We start from the raw sequence: 21595 nt of genomic DNA on the forward strand, positions 1-21595 counted from the left end.
TGATCTAGAAAATGAAAGTAAGGATGAATGCAGGCTGTTTCAGAATAAACTAGCATAGACAGAGCAGGCTGCTGCTAGCACTGCTAATGTTAGCCACACTTTGTGGCAGGCTGGCAGTTTTGAGAGAACGCTGACACTGTGATCTTCTTCATTTTGAAAAGCTGGAGCATTTAGTGAGCTGTTGTTAAGTTTTGAATGTTCGTAATGCACAGTGCAAGGTGCCATGCATTTCAGCAGCACTTAAAATACAATTTGGCTTTTGTAGAATGTGATTAACAGCTTTAAATGACTCTTCATACACACTCATTTTTTCATACAATGTTTCACATAATCAATTGATAAATTGTGCTCAATTTTAATTGCTTTCTGGGAGTTTTCTTACTGTTAGACTGGTAGATTAGTCTAAATTAAAATTTGCATTTTATCAACAGGAACATTTGTCACCAGAAACATCCCTAATACAAACCACATTTTTTTCATAACTCACTTTAACACTTCTCTTTAACTAATGCATGCATGCATTTTAGCCAGTACTCAGAAAATATTGAAGTTTGCTCCACAGCTATACCTGATAATGACATGACCTGATAAAACATGCCTATATCTAGGTGAGAAGTGACGACTTACCTTATAATGGCTAAAAGGTAAATGCCCTCCTGTTTCATTAGAGACCTACTCTATTTTAAGTATTATTTTTGTGACTAAATGTGCAATTTAAATCATACTGATGCATCCATTCAAAATTCTAATGTGACTTTTTAGAGGGTAAGTGTAGGATTTTTTTTCTATTATTTTACACAGAACCCCTAAAAGGGGAAAATGCAGCAATGTCTTTATCTTGCTTACTATCTTCACTGTTTCATTTTAATTAAATAATGTGTTATTTCTTTTATGTTTAGCTATCAATGCACTCATTTGAACAGTACATGTTACCAGGATAAATTCATTGTTGGTTTTGATCTTTTAATAGGATTTGTTGAGACATCAAAGATCACTTTATCTCATACCTTTTATGTCTCTATGGACCATGTTACTGTCTCAGCCTTCTAAAGCCTATGTGATTTGTTTTGTTCCCATTTTTGTTGTTAACGTAAGTGAAGACAAATTATATTTGTACCATGTTTATTCATAGATTTGACTGGTTGCCAGAAAAGCCATTCTTTATAGAGGGACTCTGATTGAACATCACTGTGACACCAGCCTTGACTGTAATCACTTTTTGCTCTTGGTGCACTGTCCTACAAACCAGTCTGTTCTAAGGCGCAACTCACATCACCTCTACATTATGTTAGGTTGATCATTTATAGCAAAAACAAGCTGTCATGTAACACCCAGTAACAAACAACACAGGGAACAGGGTTTATACTGTAGATATATAGAGATATGGTATAAACCTCATTAACCTTCCACACAAACCCTCATCCATGTTTAATTTAATCTGCACAAGGCTGTACGGACTGTCTGCAACATTAAAGTCTATAGAAACCAATGAATAGAAGCATTTGGAAATTGAAATTGGACAGAATGAATGGAAGCTCAACTGATATGAGGCATCAGTCAGCAATAACAATGATCCATAAAACATAACCCTTATCAAAGTTACAGCCAATGCACTGCAGAGCATTTTGGGGAATAAGTTGAATAGATGTGAACTGCACGTCTAGTGGGTGCAATCCAGTCCCACTGAATGAGGTCCAATCAGTCCAGCACATTGAACATGAAATGACCCTCTTTTGGTTCAGCACAGTTCACACTGAGTGTGTGTAAACTCAACTAAAATCTACTTGACCAGTGTCACTCTTACCAGTGATGGCACATCCCAGTGTAAGCCCACAAACACACACACACACACACACACACACACACACACACACACACACACACACACACACACACACACACACACACACACACACACACACACCACAGCACTACAGTTCATATTCAATTTCCATTTCATTTTCCCTTCCAGTGCTTTATCAAACTGCTCAACCTCAAGAGTCATAGTTTCCTTTCTGCCTCATCACCGTTTAGCCCACTTTTTCAGGAGCTCGTGCAGAAAAACAGCTTGATTTCTTAGACCTAAACTGCCTACTGTACTGTAATATATTCACACATTCAATGCGCTTTCCACATCAGCATTCTGTTGTTTATCTGGGTGTTGCTGCGTTCGCACATGTGTTTATTGGTCTGTGTAAACAGATTAGCCAGACATTGTTACTTACGCCTGCATTTACAGTAAAGAGCTGCCATTACGGGGCAATGATTATAGGGTTAAAGTTATGTGTTGGATTGCATGCCAGGTCTTGGACTGAGTTTTGCTATGTTCCTTGTGCAAATGTACTCACATCTGACAAAGTGTTAGTGACATAGGACAAACTATTAATTCACTTCATTATCACCATCAGTTATTTGGATAAAAACTACACTAATCAGTAAATGTATAAGATAAAATGTTACTGGAGCTGCAGCATAAAAATATGGAAATGTACACAAGACGATCAAAAATGCCTTCATGTTAAAGCTGAAATGAAGTCAGTTAACTTTCCTTAGCAAGTTTTTTTTATTTCCACCTGGTACAGCATAGCAGATAAGCTTACGATCGCTCATATGTCCCACATGTTGGGTCTGTCAGCTGTTGGGACTTTCTATCTCTGAGCACATTTTAGGCTTACTGTTGACTTTTCTGAGAAATCAATTGGTCTGTCCTAGATTTGTATTTTTTATTTATTTTTTTAAAGTGACATGTGGCACCATAAAGGGAGATAACTACTGCAAGGATCCAGATGGAATGCAACAAATGTTCCTTGATTTAGAATCAAAGTATGTTAACAGATTACTGGGATACAGGTGAACATATCAAATGCCTATCTCCCATCTGGTGCTAACATCTGTGTGGCATCCAGATTAGACCTACATCTAAAGTACGTACCTGGAGTATATTTACATATACTTCTGGTGAACTTGAATTCAAACTATGATGTCCACAGGCTGCGTTTCTGCTATGTATATCACTTTTGAAGAGAGGGAAAGAGCTGGAAACACAAGGAAAGAAAAAGAGGAAAAAAAGAAAAAAATACCCTCACCCTGATTTTTTTCATATCTGTGACAGATTCAACAGATATAAACAGTGAAACTGTAGTGAGAGGTATTTTTGCTGAGAACCGCATGGCAGATGGAAAAAATAGTGAAGATTCTGAATCTTTGGAGAAAGTTTGCAGCCATGCATGAGCAGCAGTGCTCATGTGGGCTGTGTGGCTGTTCTAACCCGTTACTGTTGAGTGCTGGAATAAAAACCAACAGGTCCTGCCACACACACACACACACACACACACACACACACACACACACACACACACACACTGCTCAAGCATGTAGTGTGAACCAGCCATCAGAGTTGTGATTGAAGCTATTGTTTATGAAATGTAAGTTTTTAACCAAGTCCTTGTTAAGTATACTAGCCCAAATTTGTTTTATGCTTGTCCAGATTGTATCCAGATTGGTTTTAGAAGTCCTCGTCAGCACTTTTTGAAAATTGGCTCCAAGCCACATTTAAAGGTAGTTTGACATGTGATTCCAATCTGCACGCACAGTGTGCAGATTTTATCTTGGCTTTTGCATCACTCCCCAACATGACACATGACAACATCAAATTCTGAGGGACCCAGAGTGGCTGAACATCGCAATGTATACCAGCCTCCTCTGTCGCTGGCTTTGTCTGGTGTTATGGACATGTTCTGCACTGCAACTTGACACCGCAGATGTTTTTATGGCAAGAGGACGGATTTCCATTTCTCATGCTTCAGAGTTGGAGAGGTCATTGCTACAGCAACCTATACAGATAGGGTAGTGATGGTGATTGACATAAATAAAAGATGCATCCGTATTTTACTTTTCTCCACTATACAAAACTGAAGCCAAAATATCCCAGATATGAGTGCTGCCATCATGCGCTGGTGATCTGCGCAGTAGTGTCCCATGTTGGAGCCAAACTTTCGAGTTCCCACCTACATAGCTGTCCGACTGAATTACGAGCAGAGCTCAGCTGTCAATCATGGCATGCAGTCCTGTTTTTATAGGAACAAATAATTAACTAAAACAAATCGATCAGAAATGTGAACACTTGAACAAACATCAGAGTGATAAGAACTACCTAAAATGACAGACACCATATTTCGGAAAAATGTATTTGAAGTGTACTTTGATATTTTAATTTGGCCCATGTCTCGCCACTAGGGGGCGATCAAGATGCTTTAGCTTAACTCTTATGGAGCTCTCACATTGTCCATTTCTATATATACAGTCTGGACAAAAAAAATCAGATCTTGTCAATTGCAAATAACGGTACTGACAGTCTGTTTTTAACATATGATTTGAGGGACAAATCTGAATTCCTTGCAGTCTGAACAAAGTCTTAAACAAAAGCCAAACCATAGGCATATCTCATCCTTGCAGCTGCATCGCAATAAAAGCTGTACAGTGCTGCTCAATATGCAGTTTGAAAGCAGTAGAGATACAACATGCACTGAAAGGGCATGCCTTGTTCCAGGAAAGTAGGCATGCAATGAATAATTATAAAGGTTGACTAACTAAAGTACTAACAAGTGGTGTTTCATTATGTTGTTATGTCAGGTAACTTTAATATTTTAACACACTTGCCCATAACTGATGAGACCCAGGTTCGTGAACCTGGCCTGTTTGTATCCAGTGATGAGCACAGTTGACAGTTTTTGTGGGTGGGAAGTTGGTAAGGGTTCATTGGCATGACACTCGCACCTCCTACTGCTGGGCAGAAGTACCTTTGCAAAGGAGAAACCAACCAATTTTCATTCAAGGTCATCAAATACTGATGTCCTTGTAACGCTTCTCAGTATCTCATACTGGTGGACAAGTTACCCTTTAGTGTCTACATGAGATGCTGCCGGAAAGCTTTTTTTTTAATATATATATATATATTTTTTTTTTTTTTTGGGGTTGTTTGCCTTTAATCATAGTGACAGCTGAAGACATGACAGGAAGTCAGTGAGAGAGGGGATGACATGCAGCAAATGAGCTGCAGGCAGGAATCGAACCAGCAGCCACTGCAGAGGACTAACAGACTCAGTATATGGGGCGCACACCCTACCAACTGAGCTCTAAGGGTTCTGCTGGAATGCTTTTTTGTACACATTGTGTAGCACATTGTGAAAGATCCCCATTTGGTCAGGTGGAGGCATCAAAACTACTCCTACTAGTTAGGAAAGCATCATGGTTTGAGTTAAAATAAGTGTGTTATGTCACATGTGACAGGACATAATCAAAGTATGTCACATGGTGCACTAGTGCTGCACAGTATACTAAAATGTAGGCACTTTCTTGATACTTTTTTTTTTATTAAATATGATTCAGTATTGGAATTTCTCAACTTTTGGTATTTCTTGTATGTCAGTTTTAGTGTGTTCACACAGAGAGTGAAGCCAATTTTCGTCTTGCACAGGTAGAGAGGGTGTGTCTGTGTTCAGTTCAGTCCCTGACTGATCAGCACAGTCAAGACACTGTGGTTCTTTCTGTTATCTCGCTCCAGTCTCACTTCTTTTCCTCCCCTCTACTGTCTGTACATTTAGGAAGTAATGTACACCAGATCAGAGCAGAATCTGATGTGACTAGTGGAGTTTATTCCACCAGAGGGTTCGACTCTCTCCCCTACAGCTCTCTGGAGCTCAGCAACTGTCTTGTCAGTGAGTGAGTGGTGGCTCAGTCTGCCCAGTCCTTCCCACACATTGCAAAACCCCACAAAACATACACATTTTTCTGCTAAGGTTGATTATTTTCCACTTGTGCTTAATACACTTTTGCCTTTTTAATTGGGTGTTTCATTTTTATATATTTTTCAGGCTTTTTTGCCTTTAATTTGATAGGACAGTTGAAGTGAGGATGGGTGGGGGTACATGCAGCAAAGGACTGCAGCCAGGAGTCGAACCAACAGTTCAGGCGCATAATCTACCAACTGAACTACCAGGCCACCTCATTATGGTGCTTTTAAAATGATAAGTAGCTATTGAGCACAGGGGGATACTAGCACTAGCTGCATTTAGTCACTTCTAAACTACTGTGACTCTATAAGTGTGAGACAGCCAGTCTTCCATTGAGTCCCATTGTAAATTTAGAGATAATAACAGAACCCAAAGTGAACCTTATGAACCTGAATAAAAAAACAAAACAAACCAAAGCAAAAAAAAAACAAAAACAAAATATGATTGGGTTGCTGGAATAACATTTAAGTGTAAATGGCCTGTTAGTAGAACCATAATATGTAGTTTTGGAACTAAATAACACATGAGCACTGTGCAGGGCAGTTATATAATATTAACCTTTGATCCAATGAATATAACCATAAATTAGCAATTTGCTCTCATATGTATGAAATTAAAATGAAATAGCTCATATTTCACTGTAAATGTGTTTTCAGCACCCTGTGGGTCACATGAATTTTCAACAGCATGCTGTACATCCAGGGTTGCTGTCCCTAGTGGACATTGTTTCTGATCTATTAGAACCAGTAGTGGTTCAGTTTAAAATATCATTTCTTGAGTACCATGATACCAAACTTGGTATTGGTATCAAAGTAAAACCAAAATCCTAGTGTGCCTCATAAAGACCATAAAGGTTACCTTGTACAGCTGTATAAGACACAAAGGGGAGTGGTGAACATTTGACAACTAGAGTATGGGCTGGAGAAACACTCTGTAGAACTACTTCTAATCTGTGGGGTACAGGTCAGCTTCACCTTGTGTTCCATCAGTATCATGTCAGCTCTGTAGTCAGTATCTGGTTTCCTCTGCTCTTTCTTTCTCCATCCAGCTCCAGTCATTCCTGCAGATCAGCGTGTTCCAGATCCGGGTAGACGAGTGTCCTACCTCAGAGTGCGCCGGGGCCAGTGGCTGCACCAACGTTTTGAACGTGCGGGACACGCCCACAGTGGTGGATTGTGGGACTATGAGTCTTGTATCTGTGACAGTGGAATCCACAGCGGTGTGCTCCTGCCCAGGTAGAGAGCAGTCCCACCAGCCCTGCGCCGCATATCCCAGAAACCCCTGCTTCAACGGTGGCGTGTGTGTGGACACTCAGCATGGCTACAGGTGAGTTGAAAATGAACACCGCATTCAAAACAGAGCCTGAAGGGCAGAGTGTAGTAGAAAGCTCATAACAACTAATGATAAGTAGGGCAACAAATTACTCTTGTTATTCCAGTTATATTATGATGGTTACCTGCACGCCCTCAGGCAGCAGAGCCTGAAGGAATTAGTGCAGATGGAAGTGGTTAGGTTTAATTTTTTTGCTAAAAAGTAAAAACATACATAAATGAATGCAATGATGCAATATTCTGAAACTCTTTACATGAGAAATAAACATGACACTTGTGTTCAAAAATTTATATTTTCGAACACACTATGTATCAAGTCTGTTTGTCTTTCCTTTATCAGTCTTGACTTTGCCTTCATCAAAGAAAGAAAATATGACATGCGATATTTCATTTCTTCCCTTTTTCTTAGAAAATCACAGACCAAATTATTCCAATGTTTGTTTCTCACGAGATACAATTGTGGTTGAGGAGGTCAGCACAGTGAGATACATTGATCTGGGACAATAAGAGTTATGGAGTGGTGATGGAAGAGTGCAAAGGGTAATTTTTGTGCGTGCATGTATGTTTCCTTCGTGTGTGTGTGTGTGTGTGTGTGTGTGTGTGTGTGTGTGTGTTAGTGTATTTAGAGATTAAAGTTGAAGTCATGTAGGCAGCTTGGTAAACACTTCAGGCTAGTTCAGGTTTCTGTTTCCTTTTCGTTCCTCTCTTTGTTTCTCTCACTGTGTTTACAGTTGCCTGGTGATGGAGGTTAAAAACTGAGATAATTACTTTAACCTTTGTCTTTCTCCTGCTTGTGCCAGATAGTGTCTGTTCAAACTGACCTGCAAAAGATGAAGCCTCATTTTGAGATGTCTCACTTCTGAAAAACTTTGCTACTGCAAGTTGGTTGTCAGTACGCAGATCGCAGTGCTCTTTAATTACGCAGATAATGCATCAGTAAAGCTCCATGCACTGTCATTGTCTCTATTTAGTTAGAGAAGACATTTAGAAATGCCAACGTTCATCCATGTTCCATGTTATTTACACTCATTAGCATAGTGCAACTGTCACAGGAAAATTGGTACATTGCTGATGTCCAAAATCATTATATCATCAAAACAGTGCAGCAATACTTTATTACAATGGAAACTCATAATGTATAAAATAAAAATGTCCTTGTCATTTCACATTTGGCAACAAACAACAATTCTGATATCTTCAATATGCTCTTATCCGCTGCTGGCAGGAAAAAATAAGAGTTTGTTGGTGTGAGGTCTCTGTACTGTGGCAGATCTGACCTACAGGAAGACATAGCAACTAAAAGGTCTCATGAAATGGATTTGAGACTGTATATATTTTTTTTTCTCTGTGGTCTGACATTTTTCTGTATGAAACAAGATGTTGAGTTGATTGGTCTGACTCATCCGATGTGAACTGCGGAAATAACCTCGCCTGCTTGAAAGTTGCAGCCTGCTTTGATTTCCAATGTTGCCAGTATTGACAGGTAATTAGCACAATGATGTAGCTCTTTGGATAATGTATGATCAACTCTGAAAACCCAGAAATTTTAATATATCATAGTTACTTACCCAATGTAGAACCAGCCTGATTATTCACCATACATTAACTATGTTAATAATGGCTTTCAAAAAACTGACGCCAGATGAACTTTATTTAATAGCACCTTTCATGCACAGAATGCAGCACAAAGAACTTAATAATTCAGCAACAAAAGCACCTCAAGCACAAGTTAGAAACCACACATACACAAGGAGGAAGAGAAGAAGGACTGTTACTATTTCTGAAATAGCATAAACAGTTTCTTTAGAAAGATTAAAACAGACAGCTGCTTGTTATAGGCTATATTAAGCAGATATGTTTTGAGGTTAAAACTGTCGACTGAGTCAGCAAGTCTAATATTTAAAGGCAGAGCGTTCCATATTTTTGGGCTGTTGTGGTTAAAAGAAGCATCCCCACAGGTTTATGTGACGACCTTGGGAATAGTTAAAAGAGCAGCTGTGGAGGATCTAAGGGTTCGTGGACGATCATAAAACGATAGGGAGTCTGTGATATAAAAGAGGACGAGGCCATTTAGTGCCTTAGACATTCAGAAAAAGACAGGCTGTCCTGAATATATAGTTTTGCTTGGTATGTTTTGTGGCAGAGGTTCTGGATTTTTTCTCGTATATACCAGGGACCCCAGGTATGTCCAGGAATAATTTGACATTGTGTGTTTTTGTACACTAATTAGTTATGTGAAAAAGCAGCACAAGAGAAATGTTTTGAAAGATATCACACATATCTTAAAGATAATTTCATCATGTCAACACAGAATATGCATAAAACGTTTTTGCCTCCTGTCAATTTCATTTAGGCCATATTGAAGATGCTCATTGTATTTCCTTACTATTGTTTTTCATCAACATAATTTACTGCCATAGCAGTCGGTTGTTTTAAGAATCCGTCCATCTTAGCAATCTCTGACTGACCCTCTTGACACCGAAAACTATAATGGGTGACGTGTGGGTGATGCATGGATGACTGGTGGGAGAAAGATTAAGAGGGATACAGTGAACTGGTCATCATAGTGAAGTAAACCTCAATAGGGTGACGCAGGACTCACCCTGAAAGGGTTTATTTTGCCATAAACTCATATTATCCTGCTTATTACAGGCATTCACAGACCCATGGACCCATATTTGAGAACCACTGGTTTACGGTACAAAAATGTTTTTGCAAAAACCACAAGAACCCTGCAAATTACTTGTATAATTTAGATAGTGGCAAAAAAATATGTAGATATATGCAAACTCTTGGACAGTATGTTTTACTGAGACCATGTTGCCCTGAAGAGGAATTGTTAAATTAACATTCCAGTTGACATATCATGCAGTATCCAGTAATATTGGTAGAAAGATTCTCCCGCCATGTACAACTTGACATCTTTGCTATTTGAGAAGCTTAAAATTATAATAAAATATGATCAATTAATTGGAATGGTATTCATAAATGAATAATCTCAGGACATTAGAGATGTGTTTGAGAGTGATTGTAAGCTTCTGCACTGCTCTGCTCATCCTACATCTTGCATGCAGAATCAGGCTCAGGGGAGCAGATCTAGAGAAACAACTCATACCATCATTGAAAAAGAAAGCACACATTGAGATAGCAGGCCCATTCTGAGGTTTGAACGCTCTCTCCCGGTGCATCAAGATCAGTAAACATCTTGTAGCGCTAGTTTTATGCCAACTTTTTTGGCTCTGCCAGACAAGAAGAATTCCCAGTGCTGCAGCTCAGCTGGTTTTGTACCTGGCCTCCAGACTTAAGAGCTGTACAATGTGGGATGTGCTGTTTGGATATGTAGGAAAGAAGCTTGACACAGTAAATCAGGTTCCACTTTGGCTGTTGCTGCTACATTACTGACTGCAAAGAAGCTCAAAGGGACATATCAGAGGAATATCAAGATGGAGACAATGAGCACTTATCACATTTAATGTTTTTCAGCTCATTTCCAGCTTTTAGTCATTTCTAGCCACAGAGAATAAAGACTGGTGTGATGTTTTATGAGAGAAGGAGGGGAGCAGAGGAGAAGATGAATGTGAAGGGAGGAATTAAAAGCGAATTAAAAGAGTGAACATAACCTCAAAGCATATGCTTTTGAGACTGCATGTGCCGTAGAGATGAAGGAAACATGCCTGTGGTGTTTGTGTGTGACTGTGTGCGCGTGTGTTCATGCTGTGTTCAGCTTAGAGGCAAACTCTCTCTCAAATGATGTTAGTGATTAAAAAATAGGATGGAAATGAACCCATCAGAACAAATGACAGTGTCACTAAAGGAAACTTTTATTTAATACTATGGCAGCAAATGCTCTAATAATCCCTTAACAGCCGAGCTCTTAATTTGAACTCCCAGGTCTTTCCACACTTATTTTGCTCATTAACAGAGTATGCTGTTTCTCACTGGCATGTTTCAACTGTAGATGAATGAATTAAAGTGAAGTTGCAATTAGTATTTTTTTTAATTCATGCTAAAGGGAATTCTTGGACCCTGTTACAGCTGTTCACAGCTGTTACAGCTGAACATACATCTTCATTTGGTAGAGAAAATGCAAATTTGAGTGGGGACACATTGGCAGTCTTGGCCGCTTCAGCTACAGTATGAGGCAAGAAGGGTGCAGTTACACCAAGCATAGTTGAGGGAGTTTATTTAAATTTGAATGTTTACTCACCATTAGTTTGATTTGTTTGGTCAAGTGAGAACACTTCCATTGAGGCAGCACATTATCATGTTCATATATAACTATTTTGCATCAGCAAAATGCGTTTTGGGGAAACACAATTCACTGATTGTTTTTTTTTTTTGACCATGCTAGAGGCATGACCTAAGGGATGGTAATGTTGGTTCCAGAGTGAAATATCTGAGCAACTATTGGATGGATTACCATGAAATTTTGCACGTGCATTCCCCCTTGAAGATTTCTGATGCACAATTTTTTCTTCTTCTTTTTCTTCCTCCTCTTCTTCTTCTTCTTCTTCTTCTCCCTCTTTCTCTTCCTGTTCCCGTTCTTCATCTTTTTATTCTTCTCTGTCTATTGGTGGATTGCAAGATTGCAAAACAGTTTTTAAGGTGCACACCACCATCTACTGTGTCGGAGTGTACAGATGCTACACTTGTTTAATCAATTAAGATAATTTGACTTTGTATTATTAGCTCTATTTTTTATTTAAAATTTAATTATTAGAAAATAATAGTATAAATTTCTCGGTATTGGGTCAACAATTTATCTGCCTGATATATATGTATATATGTACATATGTATATATCAACTTTTTTTTGCCATTGGTTGAAATAGAACAGCTGAAGTTAGACGGGGGATGCAGCAAAGTGCCACTGGCTGCCCTGATGCTTCAACTTTTCATTTAGATTTGGTGGCTGCAGAAGTGGGTGGAAAACTGGAATTTTGCAAAGTAGAGCCATGTGGTTCCTAGTAAACAAGACCAGACACAACTCAGTCAGAGAAGGTTGTATTGCTGAAGGTCTCAGTTTGTGTGTCAATGTGTCAGCATGTCAAATTGAGTGGGTCCATGTCTGATAATATGGTGCATCAGGAGCAAAACATAACTGCTACTGATTTTGGTTGAGGCTGCTCCTTAACTGATGGGGCATCGTGCTGCTGCCAGTGTTAAAGTTCTCTCTCTGTTTGAGTCTGTTCTGGTCAACCACGTTTTGGCTGAGGATTATTTACCGTAACCAAGTTCTCGTCTTTTAATTTAAGCATGTCAAGTTTGGGTATATTTTTCACAGGCCCAAAAGTTTTGGTGAAGACTTCTGATTGTTAAATTGCAGATAACAGTGCTTCACTGAGACAGCATCAGAGTTCTCTGTGCTTCTTGGGAGAGTGGAATGAAACTGAAAAAAACAAACTGGCCACAGGATATTACCACAAAACAAAGAGGTCATTGCTAAGAGGAGATGGATGTCCAAAACATTTCAGCTTTTCTTTTTAGGCTCATTTAGCTATTTCAATCAAAGATAATTGGATTCAGAATGAATTTTTACATTTTTTTAATATGTAAAATATGTATTAAGACCAAGAATGCAGCAAGGAATATAGATGTGTCAAGATCTCTTCCCACTCACTTCCTAACTACTCTTCCTTGGCATTCTTGCATTCATGGAATTTGGAGCAAAATAACTTTGGGACAGCTGGAGACAGTCAATTTCCTGTGTACAAAATACCCTTATTAACTCCAGCGTCCTCATGCCCAAGTCTGAGTTTTTGCCTCCAGCAACAATTCAGAACTTGAATGGCTGTTGCATTCATCCTCTAATACCAATGCCACAGCTCAACCATACATTATATAATTTTGCATATGGGCACTCACTCACATGCCCAGAAAAACAGCAAAACTTAGATGAGTAGCAGGTGGGCTAGACAAGACATGATGTGAAAATGGAACAAGAGTTTTCTTTGCAGTTTTGACATGCTGACAGAGAAGCCACTGCCATTGAAACAGGGATGACACCACAATGTCAGGCAGATGTACAAGGGAAAAGGAGAAGGGGGCTGCTTGAAATTTCATCTGCCTGGGTGAGACACATCTTACAAAACTTGTGTGCTGCAATAGTCAGATGGTTCAAATTCAGAGGACAAATTTCTCCACAAGGATTATTAAGGTTCAACCAAAATTTAACTCTAGATAATTGAAAATTTGTGTTGTTGGAGGACACAAGAAAAACAGAAAAGCACATACAAATAGTTTTGAACTGGTTCAACTCAGTTGTGTTTCCTTCCTCTCTTTCTTCTCAGAATTTCCTACTGTCTCTAAAGGTTGTTTCAAATGACCGTGGACTCTTAAACATGAGCTTCAGTTCACATCGCTTTCTTTTTGCTTTTAGTAAACACTGCAGCTGCCCTTACAAAGCATGTACTGTTGCATGCTGTGCACATACAGTTGGGACATACTACTTTGTCATAACATCACACCTTGAACTTTAGACCCTCTTGCTGTCATCTGTCGCAGTCTGTAGTGCACAATTTGAAATAAAATGAAAGTGTATGTGATTTGGAACACAGCTAATGAGCTTTCTTCTGTATGTGCTCCTCACTTTAAAATGGTACTCATGCCTAAACTTATACTTGTATCAACCGTAGGGGTGGGCGATATGGCAAAAATATCATATCACAATTTTTTTATTAGAAAATCACGATTTCAATTTTATCACGATCTTACATGTATTTATATTTTGTATTATGCTATGTATTTAGATTTACATTTACTGTTTTTACTTTACTTTCTACTTTTTTTTCAAGCACAAAGGTAAAAGTAAAGGTAGTAATGTCTGCAAAAACCAAAAACAGAAGATGTTACTAATTCTTTTAACTGAAACAGTCACCAGAATGTTTTGTTAACATGTTAAAATCACAACATTTTTCTTCTGGAGCAGGACAGACGCTCCCAGACCCCCAACAGGGGACTGGTTTACCAACATGCCACCTTTTTCTCCTCTTATGAGTTTGCAGGTCTGTATTTAGTCATCAAAAAATACCAACAAGAATACCATTAAAGTACAACAACAGCAATAAAAATTTAGATTTTTCAAAAAAGGAAACAATAACATGCAAGGTTTTAAAATTGTAATTAAGTAAAAACACTAATACCACAATGTAAAAATACCTAAGTAAAGAATCTGAGTATTTTTTTCATCACAGCAGGTCAGTGATCAGTGTTTCAGTGACTCTCTGTGGATCAGTGAATAGTGTTTTATTTATGGCGGCCCACGACATTAAAAACATCGGCACCGCGACATGATTTTCTATTTTTGGAGCTGCGCACCTTTTTCGCTCGTGTCTAGAAGGTAACTCTTTATTTGCGCAACTCTCGCAAGATTTGTGTTTGTTATTTCTACTAAAATAATCAAACTCGCGCGATCTTTCGCAGGTCTAGGGTTCCCTTCTAGACACGACCCTCTGTCTCTGTCAAACTAATGACAATGACTGTCTTTAAACAGCACGATGTTACACTCTGCAGTGTTTCACACAAAGACTTTATTTGTGTGGACACCCAGGTTTGGTTTGTCACCAACTTTGACATTTTTATGTTTTTTAATCAGTCTGAGAGGACGACGGCATCCGCGATTGATTAGTGATCAGTCTGTCCTCCTCTCCTCCCTCACCTGTTCACTCTGCTGTGAGAAGATCTGAAAGTTTCTCACAGAGAAACACAGACTCTCCTGTTTTACGTATAGACAATTGTTTAATTTTATAAGAGCACCTGGTTGATGTCAATGTCATTAACCATCACGTTAGTTTCGACTGTTGTAATAAACTCCGTCATTAACAACAGTTAACGCAACTTCTCTGCAGTTGGTCTGTGCGTTTCCTGATCAGCTAAACCAGCGCCGGAAAGACTAGAAAAGTTGCGCCAGTTAAAATAGAAGCGTCCCGTCAAAATTTAAAATCTCTTAATAATTTATTGGTTATAGGTCTGGGTCCGTATAGGACGGCGTGTGGGTCCGCCTGTTAGGGACCCCTGAACGATCCATACGATCTTCTCACTTTGGCAGATCGTCTACACGTTCTAATCCTTCACGATCTAATATCGTCATATCGCACACCCCTAATCAACCGTTACGTTTAAAGTATACTTAGATACATAAACATAAATATAAATATATACTTGAAACATAACAAAGTTACATAACAGATTCACATGATGAAAAGTTAACCCAACTACAATAAATTAACCCTACACAACAGTTACAGCACTAATAACAGCAAAATAAAAAAAATTCTTCTCAATTTTTTTGAAGATCACCATCATAATTTCTAATCTGAGGAAAAGCTCCTGTCATCATCGTCTCCGTATCATAGATATAAAGGATAACTCATCATAACATGTCTCATCTAGTCTTTCATATCAATATTCCCCATTTTTGGGGCCATGTCCCTGCGTACAAGCCTGTTCCATGCGCAGTATTTTGACTAGGATGGCGAGTTACCATCCTGGGAAATACAATCGCAACAATACAATACAAATACAAATACAATCAGTGTGTCGACAGATGCTGCTCCCGTTCACACATAGTTGATTTTAAACATTTTTTGGACATCCTGACCGGTGTTGGAATAATTTTGAGTGAAAGACAGATACACTTTAGATGCTTTAGCTTAGCTGCCAGATCCCTGTAGAGCTGCTGGAATTGTAGCGTTGCTGTGACGTTAACTCAGCACGTTTGGTGATTGTATCTGTAACGTCTGCACCAGAGGGAAACTTTTTCAATCGTCAGGCATGTGGCACCGAAACAAGGTACAGTAATCTGTGTTGTGGTTTGGTCCGGTTGGTATTGGTCATAAGGTGGCACCGAATTTCAGTACCCAAGCCTATCTCTCAGCAGCTCAGTTAAAGATGGAGATCTACCATTATGCAAAGGATTCTGGGTTGGAATAGCCAGGAAATCATGCTGGCTTGCACAATGCAAATTGTGACTGGATACAGTGGGACATCCTGATGTTTTTGGCATACTGTGTTTTTGACAGACACAATAAATCTTTATCTGGCATACTAAATAGTATGGTAATATGGGTATTGGAACACACCCTTAATTATGCTTTTCAACTGCAACAATAACAGAATCCCACATGGCTTTTCTTATTTTATTACTTTAAATCAAAGATTTGCATTTCTAGTCCTATGTCCATCATCCATCTGTTCATTGTTAAAACTGCAGCTTATTTCTCCCACTTTTCCCATATAAAAGCACTCCCTTCAATTTGACATAGAGTGCCAGGGGACTATGCTCAGATTTTGCAGCATTTGGGTTCATAACAGGTAGTTTACAAGGCCTTGGTGGATGCAGACATCAGCACTGCAGTTCTTGACAGGGTTTAACTGCCTGCCCTCTCTACTGTCATGAAGTCTGACTTGCAGATGAAAAATGAGATTTACAGAACATTCTTGGCGGAGCCTGACTCAAAATACAGCTCTTGTTTGCCTCTGTGTTACCTAGTGTTATAAATAGAAACAAACTTTTCACAACCTCCCACTAGATGAAAAATATCACATGTTAGCTGTCACATACTGCCAGTGCTTGTTTCGAATTCCTGGCAAATAAGGGAACTGAAGGAGAGTGTCTTCATTAGCATAAATCACTCTGTAAACAAGGCCAAAAGTGGGATGAGAGCGTTTCAACAAATCCTTTTAACTACAAACACAATGACGAAATAAGCTCTTTGGTGCTTCTAGTGGTGAAGGAGACATGACCCTGTTTAACTTTGTGTAATTCAGCCTGATGCTCCTCAGGCTCGGATCTTTAATGGTGGAAGTGAAGGGCTCTTTGCAACCAATTACATGAAAGACCAGTGTGTAGACCAAAGCTTTTATCACTGTCTCAACTGTAACTCCACACAGATTTTGAATGTTATGATGAAATTAAGACTCAATTTTCCTCGCTCAAAGCTGAAATCTCCTGTACATTGTTATACTCTAAAGTGGCAAGAGATATATGTAAACAAACTTACATCTGAACTACAACAAAGATGTCAAAACCTTTCCCTGAGTCCACCTTGATGTTGTCTTGTTAGCCACAGTTAAGGTTTTTGGGTTTTTTTTGTGTGTGTGTTTTACACAGCAACAGTTTCTGTTTATTGGCATTACATAATGGTAAATAAATTAAAGCTGAAGGTGGCTGGAATATCGTTAGTTTTGCAGGTACTTGGTCTTGAATTGAAGTAAAAGACAAATGAACATTTTGACTGAATGTATCTATTTTTGACTGACAATAGAGCCAACATGGGCACGAAGACAACTGGATTTAAACAAACTTGCACTGGTAAAGACATTTAACAAACCGACCATTCTTGACATTTGCTGGTGATTTTTTTAAGGTACTCAAAGTACTACAGCTGAGTAGCTAATTAGCTATTTAGCCTGAAAAAAGTATGTACAACTAGGGGCATTGTAATGAAAGCAAATATGTAGCATAAAGTTAAAAAAAATCTCCATTTTAGGTAGTAATATTTTTCTAAAAAAAAAAAAAAGTAGCAAAGACCGTGTCATTCAAATTCAGTATGACTTGAACATCTTACACCATGTGGCCATGCAGATGCTATAAAATGATGATTATATCTGAAATAAATAACAGATTTCAGCTTTGAAATGATAATGTGAGGAGCAACATCTACATTTACCCAGACAGGGAACCAGTGCTGCACATGCACATATACATCAGGCCAGGGTAGAATTTAGACATCACAGAAAAGAAAATGGTAGCAGCAGCTGCTGCTACAGGTGTTCTGTGCTTAAGATGTTCAAATACTTCATCCTGAAGCACTAACACAGACATACGTGTTCAACGCCACATATTTGCAGATGAGCATAGAGTCTCATCGCACACATGTCCACTAAGCTTTCTTGCTGTGTCTTGTAGAAGTTAATTTTACCCTTCAGCTTCATTTAATTAGAAGCAGTGAGTGAAAAGGGCAGGATTTCACCGTGGCTGGCTGGAGCCGGCGTGTAATGTGGCTCACCGCTGGACCAAGGCTGGAAGACTGGCTGGATCCACACTAGACATAATCCCTGGATTACACTCAAGCACACAAACACACACTCACACACAAATACACAATTATTTGAGATGTGGGCATTTTTCTTCTCTCATTCTCTCCATTAATCTCTGCAAACAATGTGGCATTGCTTTGTATAACGTATGCTGAGATGCTTTTATTGCCTAGTTCACAGCACTGATGGAGCAGATATCTTGATAGCTATACACACTCTTCAAAAACAAGGTGGATTATCTCATTGGCCAGAGAACTAATCACAAAATGAGGGTCTTAATAAGGCATTTTAAGTCAGTAAGCCAAATGTTTTCCAATTATGCTGTAATATCTTATAAATTCTGACCAGCTTGCATCTGATTATTGAAGGCTCTCACATGATCTTACAGACAGGAATAATAATAGCACATTTGTAGAAGTGTAGAAGTAGAAGTAGTTTGTAGAAGAAAGGCAGATGTTAAAAAGATGCGGATGTGAGGAGTCATGAAGAATGTGATGTTTCTTTTTCCTGTAGTCCAAAGGTGTAGATTTCAGCAAGGGATAGCTCCTGGCCTATGATTTTTGATACAGTGCGCACCATTTTGTCCAGACATTTCCTGTCTTGTACTGAGGTGTTTCCAGACCACAGTTATTTCAAAGGTGAAGGTGCTCACAGTCCCAGCACAATAACATTGCATCATACCTTCCCAAGATATGTGAAAATTTCAACTCCAAGTTGTTAGTTGCACAAAGGCCCACCAGGGGTGAAACCCTGCTTCTGTATTTTAGGAAGGAAAGAAAGGAAGACCGACACACAGATGCACCAACCTTCCCTTTCTGCCGTCCTTCCTTGTCTTCCTTCCTTCCCTTCTTGCCTTTCTGTATTAATCTCTCATTGTGTAAATTCAGCTTTTTCATTGCTTCAGACATCAGCCCTACCAATGTGGTATCATTGGCAAACTTAAGAGACTAAGAATAGGAAGTATGATGATTTGTTCCTCTAACATCAACAGAAGTTATTTTCAAAACTTGAGGTGAATTTAATAAGTCCCTGATTGTTTTTTTCCCCTTAAATTTATCAGCCATCCGTACATTAATATTGAAGCATCACGTGCAACACCTCCACTGTAGACTTGGCAAGCTGTGTGGAAGTAGCAAGACCTTAACTTGGGCTGTTTCACCTATCGTGACCTCCGTCCTCCTGCTGGGACATGCTCACCATTAAATTAACAGCCAGCCTCAAACTGTGACGTCGTAAGTACAACTCTAGTGTCATTTCTGGAAGTGCTCACTCAAGCATGATTTTTTGATGTGCTGTCAACATTAAGTGACATATTGTAAAGGGAATGTATTTGGGGGCGGGGGGGGGGGGGGGGGGGGCAAACACTTTGTTGAAGAAGTATCCTGTATGAAACCAATAATCTACATTGATTTCTTACCTAAGTTATGCACATTAACTTACGCCATCACTTATTTTAACACATGACAATTAAAGTCATCTGACTGTTGTTGCCATGGCGAAGAAGGCCACCATTCTTGCCTGCATGTTCAAGTCTCCCCAGATGTTGCATTTTTATTTTTGCTTGGTTAACTGCAAAGCCCTGCACATGAAAAACTGGCACTGCAGGGGTACCGACAGTGTCGTGGTTTGAAGCATTCGTCTGCTGACCAAACTGATGTTTTTGACGAGTAGGGAGTGAGACACCATTGGAATTATTCTTGCACTTTACAGTAATGCTGGACAAATTCATCATCATTTTACATGAATATTTGCGAGCCAAATAATAAGGCTTGTAAAGCAAAATGTAAATCTCTATTGTTTATAAATCCACAGCTGGCTGCAGAATTCATATTTCAGGCTTGAGAGCACTGTGATGTGTGGATGACGTTTTATTTTGGAAACTCAACTCATGACAACTCTTCTGGCACTACAAATTTGCTAGCCAGGGTATTCAGTTTTTTTTTTTTTTTTATCACTGTCCAAAAACTTTCCCTATTTGCCACATTGTTATAAATGCCTACCCTAAACTGAAAAGAAAAAAATATGTTCATGCTGGTGAACAGGTAAAAATGGCGTTTTTGAATGATAAATTTCAGCTCCTGTTGCCTCTGAAATATCATGTTCTGCGTGCCTTCTATGAAAAGTGAATGCGGGCCAGAATGAAAGTGCAGAAAATGTTTCTTTGTGAAGTATCAGCCAAACAGATGACAAGGAGAGAACAAGGCAAAGCCGGCGAAGTTGTCAGCGCTGAGACACAGATCCTGTATGTATGACTGTCACATTTTCAATCACACTACAGTACCTGAGCTCTGTAACATCTGCTGTGTGATTCCCCATGTTCAGAAGAGGAGAGGAGGCGAGAAATGGGATGTCAGGCAAGGAAAAAGTGAGGATTAAAGGGGGAAGAGAAGGGGGAAATAAAGCAAATTAGGAAAATAATAGAGCAGCGGGAGGGTAAGAGAAAATAATGAGGTAAATAAAAAAAAGAATTTGAAAAGCTGGAGACAGAAAATGGAGGCGAGAGAAAAGATGATATCCAAAGAACATAAGAAAGAGAGAAGGGAAGTGAAGGGAGAAGAAATAATACATGTAGATTAGATAAGAGATAATACAAGATATAATAACTGCAGGATAGTTTTCTGTTCTGGCATCTTTCAGATATGACCCCACCACAACATGTACAAACAGATTTATGGCCCAAGATTGAAGGAAGAACATGCAGATAATGGAGGCACTGGGATTAATAATAAGATTAGGGGGTTGTGGGTTTGGGGTGGGATTACAGCTGCCAGTCGGACGTTAACAAACACAATTCCCAACAGACAGCGAATGAGCAAAACAAAGCTGCCTTAAGAGGATTGGAGGGCTTGGCCGTTGTGACTAAAACTATGTCTCAGATTGTCTTGCGCTCAGAGAATTAGGATGACATTGCCAAAATGGAAATGCAGGCACAGATGTTTTCTTGGTGCCTCAAGTCACACACACACGCACATAAACTATGGATGTGTGTGAACAGAGTAAAAATTTAAAGCTTGTCAAACTTAGCATTTTTCTATAACATTAAATAGTCATGACTAAATAAATAATATTGAAATTTAAATGTAAAGGGAAAAAAAATCCTTAAGATATTATGTATTAAGATTTGTAACACTCAAAAACTCTGGGCAACAACAAAAGCAACCACCCCCCCGCCAACTGTCACCAGATTCAGATTCAAATTTTGATAAATCCTGATTGATGCAGAGAAATATGAGACATCGCGTTTTTGCGACACACCAACTTCGAGCCAGTGAGAGGAGCTAAGACAACAAACAAATAAAGAAAATCTCTTAAGTGAAATAACCAGAACTGTTGCAAACTTGGCAGAAAATAGCATGTGCAAGGATCCCATCATTCATAGTAAGAAGCTGATTAATAAACTTTAAAGCAAAAGTGAAATTAAATTTCTTCTCTG

At 39.0% G+C, this 21595-nt stretch overlaps 1 protein-coding gene across 1 annotated transcript in view; it reads left to right on the forward strand.

Moving 5' to 3' along the window:
* Nucleotides 1-21595, forward strand: part of LOC146333309 (neural-cadherin) — a 299893-nt gene that overhangs the window by 157141 nt on the left and 121157 nt on the right. Inside the window, exon 25 of the mRNA XM_084722064.1 lies at nt 6841-7118. Coding sequence (XP_084578190.1) covers nt 6841-7118 — 278 coding nt within the window. The remainder of the gene's footprint in view (nt 1-6840; nt 7119-21595) is intronic.

The sequence above is a fragment of the Lutjanus erythropterus genome, chromosome 1, assembly GCF_056507025.1.
Source record: "Lutjanus erythropterus isolate fLutEry1 chromosome 1, fLutEry1.hap2, whole genome shotgun sequence".
NCBI lineage: Eukaryota > Metazoa > Chordata > Actinopteri > Lutjaniformes > Lutjanidae > Lutjanus > Lutjanus erythropterus.